Consider the following 16,958-nt stretch of genomic DNA (forward strand, 5'->3'; position numbering starts at 1 on the left):
TTTATAGGCTGGATAGTAAAATAAAACTTGGAGACCTTGGAGACTCTTTAAAGGTTAGGGAAGAGAGGCATTACAAGATGTACCAAGTGGTAGCGTTTGAGGCTGTCTTCTGTTTTGGGAACAAATTCATCCGTGGCACCAGAAGTCTCTTCCCCCACGCACAATGTTATGCAAAATGTTTGCATGCAGAACACAATAATCTTCCTGTCTGATACACTTAGATATATTACCAGCAGGTCAGCTTGGAAAAACAAAATACTTTCTTTTTAAGTGAAGTGTGTTTGCCGTTTAGCTTTCCTAATGTGGGCTTTTTACATTTTGTGTGCACATTTTTTAAATGGCAAGTCATGGAATTTCCAGATATTTGAATGCTTATGGTTTTTGCAGCTGGAAGAAAGTTAAAAGTTGCCACTGGCACTGGGATTACTGAATTCTGAAGCGTTTTATGACTTAAACTGAGTGATCTTGGTGCATCCACCTAATGGTGATTCCTTTATTCAAATTGGTTTGTTCCAAAATGTAAATGTTTGCTGCATTTGGGTTCAGTCAGGTCCAATGAGTAATGTCTTGAATGCGAGACATCAAAGGGACTTGCTGTCTGTAACTGCCTTTATTTTAAATGTATAACTGCACTTCATGTAATTGTTCTAGTTTTAATGTTTGTAAGGGGGATTCTCCAGGCTGCAACATACAAGAAAGGTGCAAACATGAAATGCATGTTGTTTGTTTTGGGGGCCTTGTTTGGCTTATTGAAATTTGAATTATGAAAAAAAAAATATGAAAACAAACCAAAACCAAAACAAAAACAAAAATCCCACCGCCACTTCATTGGCCCTTGTAAATCTGCACTTTTTCCCTTTGCGGGGCAAACTTTGCATTTTTTATCTTGGTTTTTCCCTCTTTAATCCCCCATAATGCATTATGTTTGACCTTCCTTGTAGGGTCAGCCAGGAGAAAAGGGAAAGACCAGCCTGAGAGTCAGCGTCCTGCAACCTTGCCGGCCTCCCCTCCTTCTCAGTTGCTCCGCAACGCGGGGGAGCAGGCTTCCAATACTAATGGTACACACCAGTTCTCACCAACGGGTTTAAGTCAAGACTTTTTCAGCTCATCCCTGGCAAGCCCCAGCTTACCCCTGGCCTCCACAGGAAAATTTGCACTAAACTCTCTCCTCCAGCGACAGCTAATGCAGTCCTTCTACTCCAAGGCAATGCAGGAAGCAGGAAGCACAAGCATGATTTTTTCAACAGGTCCTTACAGCACAAACTCCATCTCTTCCCAAAGTCCATTACAACAAAGTCCGGATGTAAATGGCATGGCCCCGTCTCCCAGCCAGTCAGAAAGTGCTGGGAGCATCTCCGAAGGCGAGGAGATAGACACAGCCGAAATTGCACGTCAGGTGAAAGAGCAGTTGATCAAGCACAATATTGGACAGCGGATATTTGGACATTATGTGTTGGGACTGTCGCAAGGGTCTGTGAGTGAGATACTAGCCCGGCCAAAGCCATGGAATAAACTGACTGTGAGAGGCAAGGAGCCATTTCATAAGATGAAGCAGTTCCTCTCGGACGAGCAGAACATCTTGGCTCTTCGCAGCATCCAGGGTAGACAAAGAGGTAAGCGCTCGCCAGCCGAGGGTCTTGCCACGTTTTCCTATTAGTTACAAGTGTAAAATATTGAAAGTTTCCATGTTTGAGGCTGTTTGTGTGTTGATGCTGTCTTCACCTCAATCAGACAAAAGGTGCAGAAAGTAGACCTTTCTAACACTGCTTTTCAGCACTCGTGCAGGTTAGTATCTTTGCTGATGCTGTAGTTAGCCACTGGCTTGTACTTGTCAGCCAAGGAACAGGGATGTTTACACCCCTTACTTCAAAACACTGAGTAAAAAGGGTCAGTAGCTGCTACGGGGATCAGCCGTCAGAAATACTTGGCGATTTTTATTTGGGGTTGTTTATTGAGACCACATTTTTGTTGTGTCTTGTGTGATTTTTTCCCCAAAGTGTTTTGACAAAGTATCGCAGGTGATACGTGAGATGACTAATTAAAAACCAGTCCTAATTTAAAGCAGCTTTGCATATTTAGGGTCGTGATTTTAAGAAATAACATATGCATTTTGTTTTGATTCATCTTAAATGAAGACTGAGATTTACATTTAGAGAAGCTGAAAAGTAAGTTGTTTACAGTCTAGAAATACTGGAAAGGACAGGCAGGATTTGTCTAGATTTTGTTTAATTGAAAGTGAACACTGTTAGATTTATAATCTGTTCTTCCTTTTGATGATTGTACTTGAGGGGATTATCTGCCCATCTTTAACCTCTTCATTTTTGGTATCTCTAGACATTTATTTATATCTGTCTAATCTCCTTTCCGAACGTAGCTGTAATCTTTATTAACAAATCAGCCAGCCTTGCTTCTTCCAAAGTAGCCAGCTCCTCCAGCGCTCAGACAAAGACTCGAGGGTTTGAGGAACGCTTGAACCCTCGTCTCTAGAGACAGGCTGCTATCTTCTCATGTCACACAGCCCATGATGTCAGAGCAACCATCCCCTGATTGTTTTGTTCTTACCAAACTTGTTTTTCAACAGAGAATCCAGGCCAGAACCTGAACAGACTATTTCAGGAAGTACCGAAACGAAGAAATGGGTCTGAAGGTACGTCACAGGCAGGTGTTTTTCTTTGCAGTCAATACATAGGAAGTGGAGTGTGCTTTAGCTGTGTGTTTCCTTAAAACTGTGCAGTTTGATTCTGGCCTGGAATCTGATAGAAAAACAGACAGTAAGTATAAAACAAACCATGGGTTAGACCAACACTTTGCTTTTTCTAATTCTGCTGCTGCTGTACTAACTTAACCCTGTTTGGATACTTTTTCCACTCCTATCCTCAGTAGATATGCAGATAAAGAGAATTAAGTGATAGAAGTGGCTTTATAAAGTCATCACATCTACTGAAATGCTCTCTTTGCTGTTACTATGATTTTAGAGCGAGAAAGCTGCACAATTACGTGTAATCCAATATCAGTTGCGTACTGCTTCTGCTCTAGATTTTACTTTTCTCCTCATGGGGCTTATGTTGACAAATACACTTTAATAAGCTGTTAAATTAGTATGATGCTTTCTGCAGTATGGTGTATGGAAAAGACTGAACAAAGAGATAAGGGAACATCAGATCAATAAGTTACCATTAAACAGGAACTGTGAACATTTTAGTTGCAGAATTTTTCTTTTAGCAAAAACAAAAACAGCTACCCCAGAACTCTGTAGTTACTTTGATTCCAGTCAGAAATTACACAGCTCACTTACAAATGATAATCTCTTAATGAGCAATGCGATAGCTTTCACAGTCACAGGAATTTTCCCTCTGTTCTCTCCCCTTAGTGTTTAAAACAAAAACCAACGAAAAAAAAAAAAAAAACAAGTAATAGTTCTTAGCTGGAGAGTACGTCAAATCGTATCAGTCCTTAAATGATTGTTTCTCTTAATGCATAAAACTTTAGAAAGGCAAAAAATATTTTTGACTTCCTGCATCTAGTCGTTTTTTTAATCTGTTTGGGGCTGAATGTGTACTCATCCTAGTTTGCCTAGTAGCTGATGCAATTTTTAAGGATGACTTCTGGTCTTAAATTTTTATCTTTGTTCCTTTCCCCTCGCGTTCTTTTCCCTTCTGTTTCCTCTCCCCCTCCAAAAAAAAAAAAAAAGGAAAAAAATAAAAAAATGTCCTGTGTGTGTTATACTAGAAAAGGAATGTATGAGCATGTGGTTCTTCCTCTGGTGATGTCAGTGCTGTCATCATTCAGTGCAGCTAGCGGACAGGCTTTTATGCAATGAGGATATTTTTCTTTTATTGTGTCATTAAGGATGTTCTTGCTGTTGTAGATGTTGGTAAAGGTTCTATATAAACTATTGTCAGGTTATGCTATCATTGTATCAATATATATACACTGTATGTCCTTGTATTAAAAACAAACAAGCAAATAGAAGCTTTCCAAGTGTCATTAGTTTTGTTTTCCTCTTCAGGTAATATAACCACACGAATCCGAACCACAGAGACTGGCTCTGATGAAGCCATCAAATCCATTCTTGAACAAGCCAAAAGGGAGCTGCAAGTACAGAAAACAGGTACGGCCTCATTTCGTCTCTTGCTACTTTTACTTCAGAATTTAATTAAAACAATTACCATGAGCTTTCTGGTCAGTTAATTATATTCTTAAAACCTTGAATGTAGGTTTGAAGAGCTTTTTTTTATTATTTATTCAGTGGAGTGGTTTCTGTCTGTAATGCAGCCCAGGATAAGTTAATACACATCACTGCTTGACGGGGTCTTTGTTCAGTGCTCTCCAATTCAGGCCTCAGGGACACAACTGCGTGGGAGAGGGAACTGAGTGGATTTGCCTGAGTGAAGGTCACAATCCAGCCAGCAATTACTAGTACCACAGTACCATCTTACTGTGGACATCGTGTACTAAAATTAGAACATAGGCAAACTCAGACATGACTTCGGTTACAGAATGTAAGGATATAGGTTTTTTTCAGGGAGTGAGCTGGCTAATCCAAAAAGCATTTCCTTTTCCAAAAATTTCATTAATGTTTAACATCTTAGCCTGAGATAAGTTTAATTTCTCATTGTAAGCTGTCATGTAGTTAACATTTCTGTCTACTCCACAGCCCTCCCAACTTTGAAAGAGTTTCCAGTGCATTTAGAGGGCTGATATTGAAGTAGGGAGTACTTTGCAATACTTCTGTTTCATTTTTTAAAATAAAAACTGATTTACAGTTTTGGATAGTCATCTTTGAAATGAAAACTATGCTAATCTCATGGCAAAATATTAAAGACCAGTTAATATATGATCTAAATAAATAAGTTTATAGCAGCGATGATTACATAGAGAAAAATGGGGGCTGTGTGCAGGAAACTGCAAGCACATTGTTCAGTAGCATGTTTTATCTAAGAGTGTCGGACTTCCTTTCAAATACTAACTCAGCCTCAAAACTCCCTATGAAACCAGTAGATAAAACAGAAGAGATGGTCTCACCATCTTTTCCCATTTCTTAGTTTTTTACATACCTTATAGCGTGTGACAGGAAGGAGTATAGGGAGACAAATCGGGAAATGTATTCAGGTGAGGTGTATCAGTAGAATAATACGCAGATTGTTTCAAATCTTACTTCATTTTGAGGTCACTTCTTGCAGGGTATAGGTTCCCTGCCACTCTCTAGTGCTTCAGTTTTCCCAGTCTTTGTAGAGCAGCTTTCAGAGGGTCTGGTTTTCAAGCACTGGGGTCCTCAGTGGAAGCTAAGTTAAATGGAAACAGATGCCATTGCAAAAAAACCTTCTTACTCTGCAGAGATAAGTGTACACCCATGTTACAGTCTCTGCTCATCTCCTGAATGCTGCAGAACAGCCACATGGGTCCTGGGTTCACCACTGAGATACCTCAGTTAGGTGCAGTCTCTTCTGAAATGGGGCAGAGAGTGATGGCCAGGAGTCATCCTGGTTTCTGTAGAGCTGTTTATTTCAATGATTGGAACCACGGAACAAGAAAACAGGAAGCAGGAGCACATTTGGCTTGTCAAATTAAATAACGAAGCCTTTTACTAAACTTCTTGCTTTGTTGTAATTTGTGCGCTTTATTTTTGGAGTTAAAAGGACTCACCTTATTTATATTTTAAGTGGGTATTAATAGTCTGTCCAGGTGGATGCAGCTGTGTTCAGTGTGTGCGTTACGATTCATTTGTGGAGATAAAAGTGAAAGGTTAAATAACTTTGTAAATAGAACTATAAAATGTTATTGACCACTTGGGGGTGAGGGAGGAAGAGTTGAAGGCTTGATTTTCAAAGGCATTTATTTGAAAATTTTTACAATGGTGGAAAACTTGCAAGTAGTAACAGACTTGTGCAGTTGAGTCAGTGTGTGCAAACGTCCAGCACTTTGGCAACGATAAAAATTTTCCAGTGAAGAACTTTGGAAATCTTACCTTATTTTGAAAAGTGAGAATCTTTGCTTAGTTGAAAACTCCTCCCTCCCATCCAGAAATGTATTGCAGCCCGTTTTCTTGCAGGGAAATATTTACAGTAGCGCATGTTGAATATAAAGCATATTCCTCTGTTGCATTTAGTCTTTTGGTTGTTTTTCATAGCTGAGCCGGCTCAGCCGCCTTCTGCATCTAGCAGTGGCAATTCTGATGATGCTATTCGATCCATTCTGCAACAAGCCCGACGCGAAATGGAGGCACAGCAGGCTGCCCTTGAACCTGCCTTAAAAACAACACCTTTATCTCAAGCTGACATTTCTATCCTGTCCCCCAAACTAGTATCTACACCTGCAATGTCTTCGGTTTCCAGCTATTCTCCTTTGGCCATATCCCTGAAGAAACATTCATCTGTCACTGATTCCAGTATCTCTGCATTGCAGAACCTCTCTGGGCTCAAAAAGGAGCCTCAGGAGGCACCTGTTTTAGAGCTTCATGGAATAAGTGATTCTGCCCAGGGTATGTTGAGGCATGTTAAAAATGAGTTGGGACGTGGTGGTGTTTGGAAGGACCATTGGTGGAATACTGTGCAGCATGAGAGAAGAAATGCAGCTCTTCCCGAAGATATAAAAGTTGAGGAAGCCAGTGGTGGAAAAGAAAAGGTCAGCAATCAGACTAGGCCAGATCGTAGCCAGCTCCAAGGACCATCTTCTTCAGAGTATTGGAAAGAGTGGCCAAACGCTGAATCTCCGTACTCGCAGAGTTCTGAATTGAGCATGACTGGGGCGAGTCGCAGTGAGACGCCACAAAATAGCCCCCTCCCTTCATCCCCTATCGTGTCCTTGTCAAAGCCATCCAAACCTTCAGTTCCTCCACTGACACCTGAGCAGTATGAGATTTATATGTACCAGGAAGTGGATACAATAGAACTAACGCGTCAGGTCAAAGAAAAGCTAGCAAAGAATGGCATCTGCCAAAGGATCTTTGGGGAAAAGGTAAAGAATTGGTTCTCTCTTGTTACCCCAGTGTTTTGTATGTGCATTATGCTCCTCGCATCGGTACAGAGCTCAGTTTAACACGGCCATGCATACAGAAGGGGTGTGCCACATGTGTCTTGAAAAAATGTTTTTGCTTAGCATGTTAAAAACTTTAAAAATACGCTCACAAAGGAAAGAATTAGTTTCCTTGTATTTCATGAATTGCATAGATTTTACATAAAGATTGGCTTCAGTTGCTTGCAATTAGAAATGGGGCCCCTGAGTTCAGAAACACTGAAAGCTGAAGCAAACATTATTGAGACTCAGTATTTCATGCTTAATGTAATGAATTCATGGAATATTTGAGTAATACCATTGTCGTGACTGGAGAGTCTTAAATTTGTTTTGAGTGAAGATTATGGACATGAGAGCATTTTTCCTTTTTTTTTTTTAATATTTGGAAAAGTGCACAAGGGTATTTGAACAAACACAAGGAAAATCCCCTACATCTCCTTAGTCTTAAGTCAAGAGTTCACAGTCCTTTCTCATACCTGGTGCTCCACATCTCAGTGTGCTTTCAGACCTTTTTAAGCAGTGTTTGATTACAGACGTGCAATGTGTGATTAGGTCTCGCATGCTGGGCTCTGAGCACGTGGGAGTTGGGGGGTCCCCGACCACCAGAAAGCACCTTCCAGGCTGCGAGGAGTGCTGGACATCTGTTTTTTTCTTCTTCCCATAAAGAACTGAATCAATCTAATAGCATAATAGGAGCTGGCATCGCGCTATTACCTTTTCAGTAAAACGTAAAATGAAAAGCCTGACCTCTCGGGGTCATTAAGGATCCCGTGGCACCTTTCATTAAGTATGAATTTTAACCCCTGCACCTGTGCTGAATTCCAGCAAGTCACTGGGCTCTGCTTGTCTGAAATCCCCCTTTGCTGCGGTAAGCTGTGCTCCGAAATGTTTACTTACATGGAGCAGCTGCTGCTACAGGTGAAAGCACACCTCGTTACAGTTCATACCAAAAACAAATCAACCAAATGAAGGCCTAGTCTCAGAAGTCCCAATTATTTTTGTTTGAGAACAAAATACATGACAATCATGTCCTGTTTTATCTCCTTCTGTGAGCTGGTATGCTGTGTTTTTCCTGTTAGGATCGATGAAACTGTTTGACACTAAATATGGAAAGCATGCAAATCTCGAGCCATCCTTTTGCTGTTTGTACTGCCACTCCATTCCTGCAGGGGAGAAAAAAAAACAAAAAAACTCTCCAGAACGAAACTATGGCAGGAGAAAAGCATTTCAATCCCCGTACATATATCTGTCATTTTGAAGTTTTGCTAATTGACTCGAGCAATGTAGCAGTAGAGGAAGCCGAAGTGACTTAAATTACCCCCTTAAATTACCCCAAATGTGTTAACGTGCCATTCTTGGTTGCTTCACTTCAGGTATTGGGGCTGTCCCAAGGAAGTGTCAGTGACATGCTCTCCAGGCCAAAGCCATGGAGTAAATTGACACAAAAAGGCCGAGAACCATTTATTCGTATGCAGCTCTGGTTGAATGGTGAGCTGGGACAGTGTGTCCTGCCTGCACAAGGGCAGCAACAAGGACAAGGTAATTAAAATTCCACTATGTTGTTTGAGTTGAGGAGGAGGAGGAGATCTTTTTAAAGTTGCAGTAAGCAGGACTTCCACCCCGCGGCAGCCCAGGCGCTGGTGGAAGGGGAAGCGTCCCGCCTCGCATCCCCGCCGGTTCCTAGGGGGACTGGCTGGGAATGTTTACACAAGAAGCGCTCGTTTATGTGCAATTGATAAGCGGCCGTTATCGAGTTCCTAATGAGGGCGATAATATTTAGGCATGAATCCGATAAGTAATTCCAAAAAAAATTGGCCGAAAAGCTGGAAAATGTTGTGTGCTGTTTTCTAGGGTTGCATAGGGGATTTTGATATTGTTCCTAGGAGAATATCGATTGCTTTCTCAGGAGGCGAGCTAGAACTCAGCTGTAAAGGGGGAATGCTGTGTTGCAATTATGCTTTTATTGTGGCTCTCTCTTATCCTAATACCCATTGATACAGAAAGGCCAGACTAGAGTTTGACCTCGGTTGTACCCTTATAATGCCACTGACTTAAATGAGCAGTGTGCCCTTGCTGAGATCAGCGGTTTGCTATTTGTTGAGCCTGCTTACTGTTTAGTTTGTGGTTTGGCATCTCCTTTTATTGTTCCCTGATTTTCCTCTCCTCTCTTATCTAGTCCTTCACTCTGTGACATCATTACAGGATTCCCTACAGCAGGGATGTGCAAGCTCAGGTAATCAGCTGGTTTCAATGATTTGCTCTGAAATAATTCTCTGTGCTTTTGTTACATTTCTTTTGCTTTGATGCTGAGAGGTTTCTCTTGTTTTGTTGTATCATACAGGAGACCCTTCAGGTTTTTTTATTAACACAGTTAATTCCTCCTTCTCTCCTTGTTGCTATGGCAGATGTAGGGAGTACACATATTTAGCTGCATATATTAGGTAAAGAGACTCTGTCTGATCTTAGAGATCCTTGGCTCTGTAGGGTTGTTGTGTTTTTTTTTTACCATAGTTCAGCTTATCAACTTGACATGTGACAATGGCTGTAAAACAAGCCTTTCGTTTGTAATGTGATCTACGTACTCCAGCTGCCTTATTCACTGGCATATTTTTCCACTTTCATTTGCACAAAATCTGCTTTGTTAATTTGAAGGTGGGGAAAAGACCATGTTATGTGTTTCTGTTTCAAGCTTCGTTAAATATTCCAAGCCGACCTTTTTCCTCCCTCCCCTTTCCATTTGCAAAAAAAAAAAAAGCAGATGCAGCAAAGATGAGTGTCAATGAGAAGTGAATTGCTCAAGGTTTTCTGAAGATGGCCACAGTATAGGAAGAAGCAGAACAGCTGTGTTCCTGCTGTTAGATACCAAACTCTACCCACACAGACTTTTTACCAATGATATGCTTAACTGATGTAAAACACTCAGGCTCTTTTCTACCCTAGAAAAATACTTGTGCCCCGCTCTGTACTTGCAGCTAGTATTTGAGAGTGATTGCCTTTCAGGATACAGAGCAGGATGGGGTATGTTCTTCTACCTTCCTGCCATTCTGAAACACTCTCCTCAACTTTGTTAGCTTTATTCTGACTGTCTCAACTGAACTGTTTTTCCGCACTGCTGGGAAACTATTTTGCATTCTAAAAGATTTTACTAGAAGAAAATCCATGATGAAATTCAATCCACGTTTTTCCTAAGAAGAACAGTGGGAAATAAATAGATAAAAGCAAAAAATGCCCCTGGTGAAACAAGCCATAAAAACAAAACCAAAATGGGAAAAATTATTTGCAATCATAGAGCTATTGTTACTTATAGGCGAGCATTTAGCAAACATGGAAATTTCCTGTGACATTTTATATGCTGCTGTTCATTAAGAGTGTGCCATTGACTACTTTTTGTAGCATCAATACTATGCAAGAGTAACTGTTATAGTTATAAATGCCTAAGACAGCATGGAAAATATGAGTAATTAATTATAGCCACTTTAAGAGGAATTTGAAATCAGAGGAGCTGGGAAAAGGCTGCATTGTTATTGCTAATCATCATATTTATGACTAACTGTAATTATAAAAGATTGAAAGACAAGCCCATAGCATTAAAATTCGACCACCTTAGGGATTCCCATGAGGATCACTGGTAGCTGAAAGTGATTTCCTTCAGGAAGTTGGGTTTTGCTGCCGTGATATTTTGCTCCACTCCCACACTCCCAGCCTCGTTTGTCAGCTCCTGCCCTTGAGCTAATATTGTGTGACGCGACATGTTCCTATCAGCTAATAAAATCATATTATTGATGATCGCTGTCCTTCTTTCCTTAAAGCAAACTTACAAATGAGAAAATGGGTTCGTGCCCTTTTCTTCCTCTTTCCTGATGATTAGAAACAAAATTGTTTTACAAGGCGTTCTTTTCTCGGCACCTCTCTCTGGATGGCGGAATAAGAAGGGTTGTGACACCACGCAGAACAAAAGAGCAAAACCAAGATATTTGAATGAGGAAGGGCAGTTTGGTAATTTTCTTTTATTAGCAGCTGTTCTGTAATTAAAAGCGCAGCAAACAGTTTGGAAAAGGGTAAAAATAATTATGCATTTGTGAAAGATCCTCTACTGCAGGGCAGAAAAAAAAAAAGAAAAAGCTCCTATTTTCTGGTCTTCTGAGACATTTCCCAGGAAAATATAGGCAGAAAAGGTTGCATACTTGTAATTTTAAAATAGAAATTAATCAGACCAATTTTAAAATGAGAAAAGGTCTGAAGCCTTTTCTACGTAATGTAATTGGCTCAGAACTTGTTGAATGCATGAAGGGAAAGAAGTGAAATTAAACTAATACATTCAGTGGCTCCTGAGTGCTTTGCCAAGAAGGTCTTCAGTGTACAGAGTGTCAACATGCATAGTAACGTCTCAAACTTTTATTAGCCGTGAGTATTTTCATTACTGTTTGGCACTATTATACCAAACTAGCAAGATTTTCTGGATTTCTGACCCAGTTAGTTATGCTTCCAGATCATAAGGTTTTGATTAGCACCTCATTCATGAAAATCTGTTCTTTTGTCCAGTAGTTTTCCACTGTCACACGTGGACAGATGGACCCATCAGCCTTTTATATGTAAGGATGAATGGATAAGATGGATAAGCATCATATATATATGTATATATATATGTATATATATAAATTGGAGATTGCAAAGAGAAGCCTGGCTCATTTTTCTTCTTTTCAAGCAGTATTTATGACTTCTTGAAAAACACAGCCTGTACCAAAATTACAACCAGGTACATACCTGTATTTTGTGGCTGTGACCTTGGCCAAGGCTCTGGCGATTAGAAGAATTTTGTGCAAGTTCCAGTGAACGTGTTTTACACAAAAATGGTGTTTGTACCCTAGGTGGTCAAAAATAGTATCGCTATGCCTTTTCTAATATTTTTTCTGTGTATTTCTTTCCACCTAAATGCTCTAATGCCCTTGGGTAAATCTGCCTTTTTAATGATTTACGTGTCAAAAGCATGGACCAAATCACATGGAAAAAAAAGTTGAATTAGTGTCACCCAAGTGCATCAGCATTTTTTCATGATGAATTTGGCCCTTATTTAGTTGCATTACTGATGATCAGAGCTGGGTTGGGCTTGGAAAGTAGCCATGTGTCAGGAGAAGGTTTATGTGCTTGGATATTTTTCTAAATACTTGTACTGTATATAGCTCTTATTAGTTTGTTTTATTTTGGGGTCTTATATCTTTAGTGAGCATCTATATGACATTAAGACCAAGTTTCTTTTTCGGTGCTCCTGATTTCATAACTACTCCCAGGAAAGCTGAATTTTTATTCACTTTAGTATTTATCCTCTGTGAAGGACATATACTCTCTATATACTACATTAAAGACTTGCAAATACTCAGTGGGAGAAAGACGTGCCTTTTTGGTGTGTGTTTCTGTAAGGGTCGTCTTATGACCTAATGTGGAAATCTTCATTTGCCGATACAGCTGCGGGTGATCTCAGGGGATTTTGAATTTCCCTTTTGTTTGTCTTCCTTTCTGGGTATCATCCATCATTCCTAACCTCATGCTGCTTAGCAATAGTAACGCTCATGGGAGTTGAAGAAAGGATTATAGCAGCATAAAATGGGGAGCTAATTAGAGCTTGTTTCAAAATCAGAATCTAGCTTGAGATAATTGCATATTATCTGGTGATTTAAAAACCCAAGATCTACTGTATTTAGATCAACTAAAATATGCATAAAAGCCTTATTTTCAAAATAAAACATTTGTAACAACAGGGAGATTACTTCTTATCATCTCTTGGGAAAGAAATCTGAAAAAAAATGAAAATGCAATCTATGCTGACTGTAGTTAGGATATTAGCAGACATACTGCGGAATGGTGACAGACCCAGGTATCCCTTATATTTTTATTTATGTAATACTCATTCCTGTAATAGCTTTCAGTCCAGGAGCTGGCAAGTGTGCAGGTAGTTGATGTTGTTCGGGGTAGATGTCCCTGTTTATCCGATAACAGAAGGGTGCTGTCACATCTTACTACTCGGTGAGAAGTAATGGGGGGAGAGCGTGCCTTTCGGGCTTGCTATTCCTGTTCAGGATTACCACCCTGACATGCTTACCGAGAGCTTGCTGGCCACGGGGTGGCAATGTAGAAGCTCTGACCTCCCCTCCCCATGGTCCATGATGATTTCTTTCATTGTACTGTTTTGTGTTGGGTGAGCAGAGCTGTCGGATGGTGCTCCAGGTGTGCCTGGGACCAGCACGCAGAGAACTGAATCCTTGGTACCTGGTGAGCGCAGGAGGGCTCGGTCCGGTGATGCTGAAGGATCTCCCCAGCTTTTAGTTGTTTTTTTCCTGGTGAATCAAAAAAAAAAGAGGGAGATTGTTTTGCAGTCCTTTGCTGGCATTCTGAGTTAACAAAACTGTGCCTGGCATGGAATGGTTCTGGTTAATGTGGTCTGTAGCAGGGAAGAGAAGGGAGAGCACGTGGCTTTGTCGTGGCTCAGAACTCCTTGCATACATAGGTTATGTTCAAAGACCAGTTTGTGAGTCTGCGTGTGGTTGAGAACGTTGTCTCCTTTTGTGCTAGGTACAAATGCGTTTGTAAAGTTCAGAGCTGAACAACAAACTCAGCTGAGCAGTTATCTCCGTAAAACCCTAAACCCCACTGGTGCATACTGGGGAGGTTTCCACATTCTTCCTGTGTGGCTGGAGGTTGCGGCGCTGCAGCAGTTGGCCCTGGCTGTCTTGATTTCAAACCATAGGATATCAGTTGGCTTCTCATAAGGGCAGCTGTTGTAGTCTGTCTGTAACGTGTGTGATCATATTCTGTGCCATTTCCCTGACATTTGGACCATGAAAACCTTCCTGGCAGCCTTTATGGTATCAATAAAGCTGGGAGAATCGCTGTCAAGGCACCTTACTGGGACCTGGGAATGCAGCGTGAAGTCAGTGCTTCAACTTCGTTCTTAATATAACATTGGATATCATTGCCAGGCATCATCTGGTCATTTCTGCCTGCTGCCTCGGCCTGGCCTCCACAGGCTTTGCCGCAGGGCCACAGTCCTTTGTCCATCAGCGACGCTTTGTAAGGAGTCGATATTTGTAGAGAAATTCCTGTCCTAGTTACATTCTTTTCCTTCCATTGAACCACCCAGTGATTAAACTTGCAGAAGATGACTCCGTCCTCATTGTGGTCATAGCTTTACTATTATAAAAGTGCTAAAATAAAATACATAATCACAGAGTGAACACTATTTTCTAGGCAGATATTCCTTGCGGCTGAATTATAATGACAAAGCACCAACACACTTTTCATATTAATATGGCAAGAGGAGACTCATGCTGTATTCTGAAGACAAATTTAATTCACTCTGAAGCGTGGCTGTGAGTTCATAGCGTTCGTTTTGGAGAAGTTCCCCAGTCAGGTGGCAGCACTGCTTTATTTCTGTGGTTAATTCGGGAGTGGGGGTCCTTCACCTTCACCTGCCCTCGGTGTGCGTGGCAGGGTCTCCAAGCAAGGAGCTCATGTGCCAGGCACACTGCTGACAGTCACAGTCTTCATTTTAAAAAGCAGAGCTCATTAATGAACGTTTGTTTTAAGCTCTATGGAAAAAGAAACTCCCCTGACCATTGTTGCTGCTATGCTTCTCTGGTAATTTGGAAGAGTATCAGTCTGCACAATAGTTGCTAAAAAGTGGATGTAGGTCGTGAACACATACTTCCACCGTAACGGTGGTGTCAATCTGTGCACGAGCCTCCTGTGCACTCTTCAGGCATTTTTGAAAAAGAAATCATGGTCATTGAATATGAGAGCTGTGTAAGTTCCACTTTTCATCATCTCCTTGCTTATTACTTCATTTCATTAATTACCAGCGTTCGCTGTCCCTCCGTTGCTCGTTTGGAGAGGAGCAGCCCCTTTGGGGAGCGGGCCCACGTTGCCTCCTCTGCCTCTTCCTGGGCACTGGGGGATTCTCCTGCCAGCTGCCAACTGCAGCAGAGTTGCCTCAAAACGATGAGCCGATACGTTCGAAAGCCAAGTACAAAAATAACTGGAGCAGCACTGAAACGCGAGCGAGGCCGTCGCAGCCGTGCTGCGGCTTCGGGGAGGGTCAGGAGCTGGGGTGATGGCTGCGCCCTGTCCCCCGTGGGCTGGCAGCTGCAGAAGGGGTCGGGAGGGCTCTTCTCCAAAGGGCTCGAGCAGTTTTCTGTCGGAAATGGGAGGCTCCAGCAGCTGGCAGGAGCTCACGGTGGTGGCTTAGGGGGAAGAGGAGGCACAGGGCCGAGGAGGTGGCTGCGGGGTCCGGCCCCTGTGGCTGCCACCAGCGGGATGGAGATGGCCATCGTGCTGGGTGCCAGCCCCACCGCTGCTCAACGAATTATAAAATGCTCCTCCGGTGGATGAAAATTACCTTGCTTTCAATTCAAAGAACACATAATTGGCTATTTTCCTCCCAAAATACTGAAAAGAAGGTGTGCTAGCACCGAATGTGCAGGTTGTTATTTCTTTTTTATAATGGGGATGGAGCTACAAGGCAGCCGCCTTCTGCTCAAAGTAGCTCTGACACAGGGAAATAAACAGCCTACTAGACTCTGAATCCTCTTCTGATTATAAAGAGTTACGTATTACTTGAGAGCAAATAATCCCCAAGGAAAAAAAAATAGAAAATTACCAGAAAATTAATATCTTCTAAGGTACCTTCTAGCCTGTCTTTTGCATTAGAGTGCAGCAGAAAAGAGGAAAAAATTATGAGTTTGTCTCCCCTAATTTGATAGGTATTGGAGGATTTTAAATTTGCCAACAGCCATTCAGAGAAACATCAAATGAAAGAATCCAGTGATTATTTGAAATCTGTTAAGAACCACAACTTGCACTGAAAACAAAACAGGTTTGAAATCAAATTTAAATAAAAGTGAAAATGGGAAAATGTCCAATTCATTAGCCTCATGAAAGGAAAAAGTCTAGGGACAATCAGAAACAAAAGGTAGGCCTGACCTGTAAGTGTCCCGCTTTTGTACTTCTCAAAGATTCTGCCAGAAACACCTTACAGATGCTTGTTCCTGGGCTCTCCGTATTATGCCCCACAGCGTGCTTGAAAAGAATGATTGTTCCCCGGAAGAATCTTTTTGATACTACCCATTGGCACAGCCTGAGCTTCCCAAAATGTCCCCATTTTGATGTCAGTGCTCCAGATACCTCCGGTGAGCCTGGCCGAGGACAGTGAGGTGCTTTGGAGGAGTCCTTTTGTCCTTGTGAGTTACTCTCAGTTGTCCGGCCTCACTGCAGAGCCCAGGCCCTGCTGATTTTTGGGGTGCTCCCCGTTGGGTTCTCCCCTCCTCGGCCTTCTCCTGAGGCCCCCAACCCCACATTTCTGCCTGCCGAAGGGAGCCTGGGTGCAGGTGGGAGCTGACCCTGGGTGCTCCCCGGAGAGGCGAGGTGTTAGGTGAGCTGCCCGGTGCCCGCCCTGGTGGCTCGCATTTGTTTCTCTCTTTTACCCCTCTGGAACTTGGCTCCTAAAAATAGTGCAAGTTTGAACTGGCAGATGTTTCATTTGTCCTTTACGAGAGGACCAAAATTAGCCTCTCATTTGGCACCTAAATAAAGCAACTTTAACTGCCTTTATACGAACTTTGCAATTACTGTCTATTGAAGTTGCAACGTTTGGTGGGGTTTGGTGGGGAAGAGTATTATGTAAGCAATGCCCGTACCTAAAAAGCCACCAGACCCTGAAAGAGAGGATGAAGAGGAGCAAGCCCAACTGTTGTTTAGGGGTGATTTTTTTTTTTTTTTTCTTTTTAAAACAAAAAAGTGTTTTCTGATCTGTGGCAGATTTTTTTTTTCTAATTAAGGTTTCATTTAAAAAAAAAAAGGCAAAAGTAACTTGGAAATGCTCAGAGAGCTGCCTGTTGTAAAGGTAAAAAAAAAAAAAATCTAATAAAAGGACAGCAATGGTTTCTGTAATTTTC

At 41.6% G+C, this 16,958-nt stretch overlaps 1 protein-coding gene across 7 annotated transcripts in view; it reads left to right on the forward strand.

Moving 5' to 3' along the window:
* CUX1 (cut like homeobox 1) overlaps positions 1-16,958 on the forward strand; it is a 268,432-nt gene that overhangs the window by 197,411 nt on the left and 54,063 nt on the right. The window contains exons 15-20 of one of the 7 annotated variants that reach the window (XM_084492955.1): positions 942-1,613; positions 2,582-2,647; positions 4,010-4,111; positions 6,131-6,957; positions 8,388-8,553; positions 9,191-9,247. The exons of 1 other annotated variant lie outside the window; for it this stretch is intronic. In XM_084492955.1, coding sequence (XP_084349081.1) covers positions 942-1,613; positions 2,582-2,647; positions 4,010-4,111; positions 6,131-6,957; positions 8,388-8,553; positions 9,191-9,247 — 1,890 coding nt within the window. The remainder of the gene's footprint in view (positions 1-941; positions 1,614-2,581; positions 2,648-4,009; positions 4,112-6,130; positions 6,958-8,387; positions 8,554-9,190; positions 9,248-16,958) is intronic. 5 more of the 7 variants (XM_084492956.1, XM_084492957.1, XM_084492958.1 and 2 more) reach the window with 5 other exon arrangements.

The sequence above is a fragment of the Aythya ferina genome (assembly GCF_964211825.1).
Source record: "Aythya ferina genome assembly, chromosome: 19".
Lineage (NCBI taxonomy): Eukaryota > Metazoa > Chordata > Aves > Anseriformes > Anatidae > Aythya > Aythya ferina.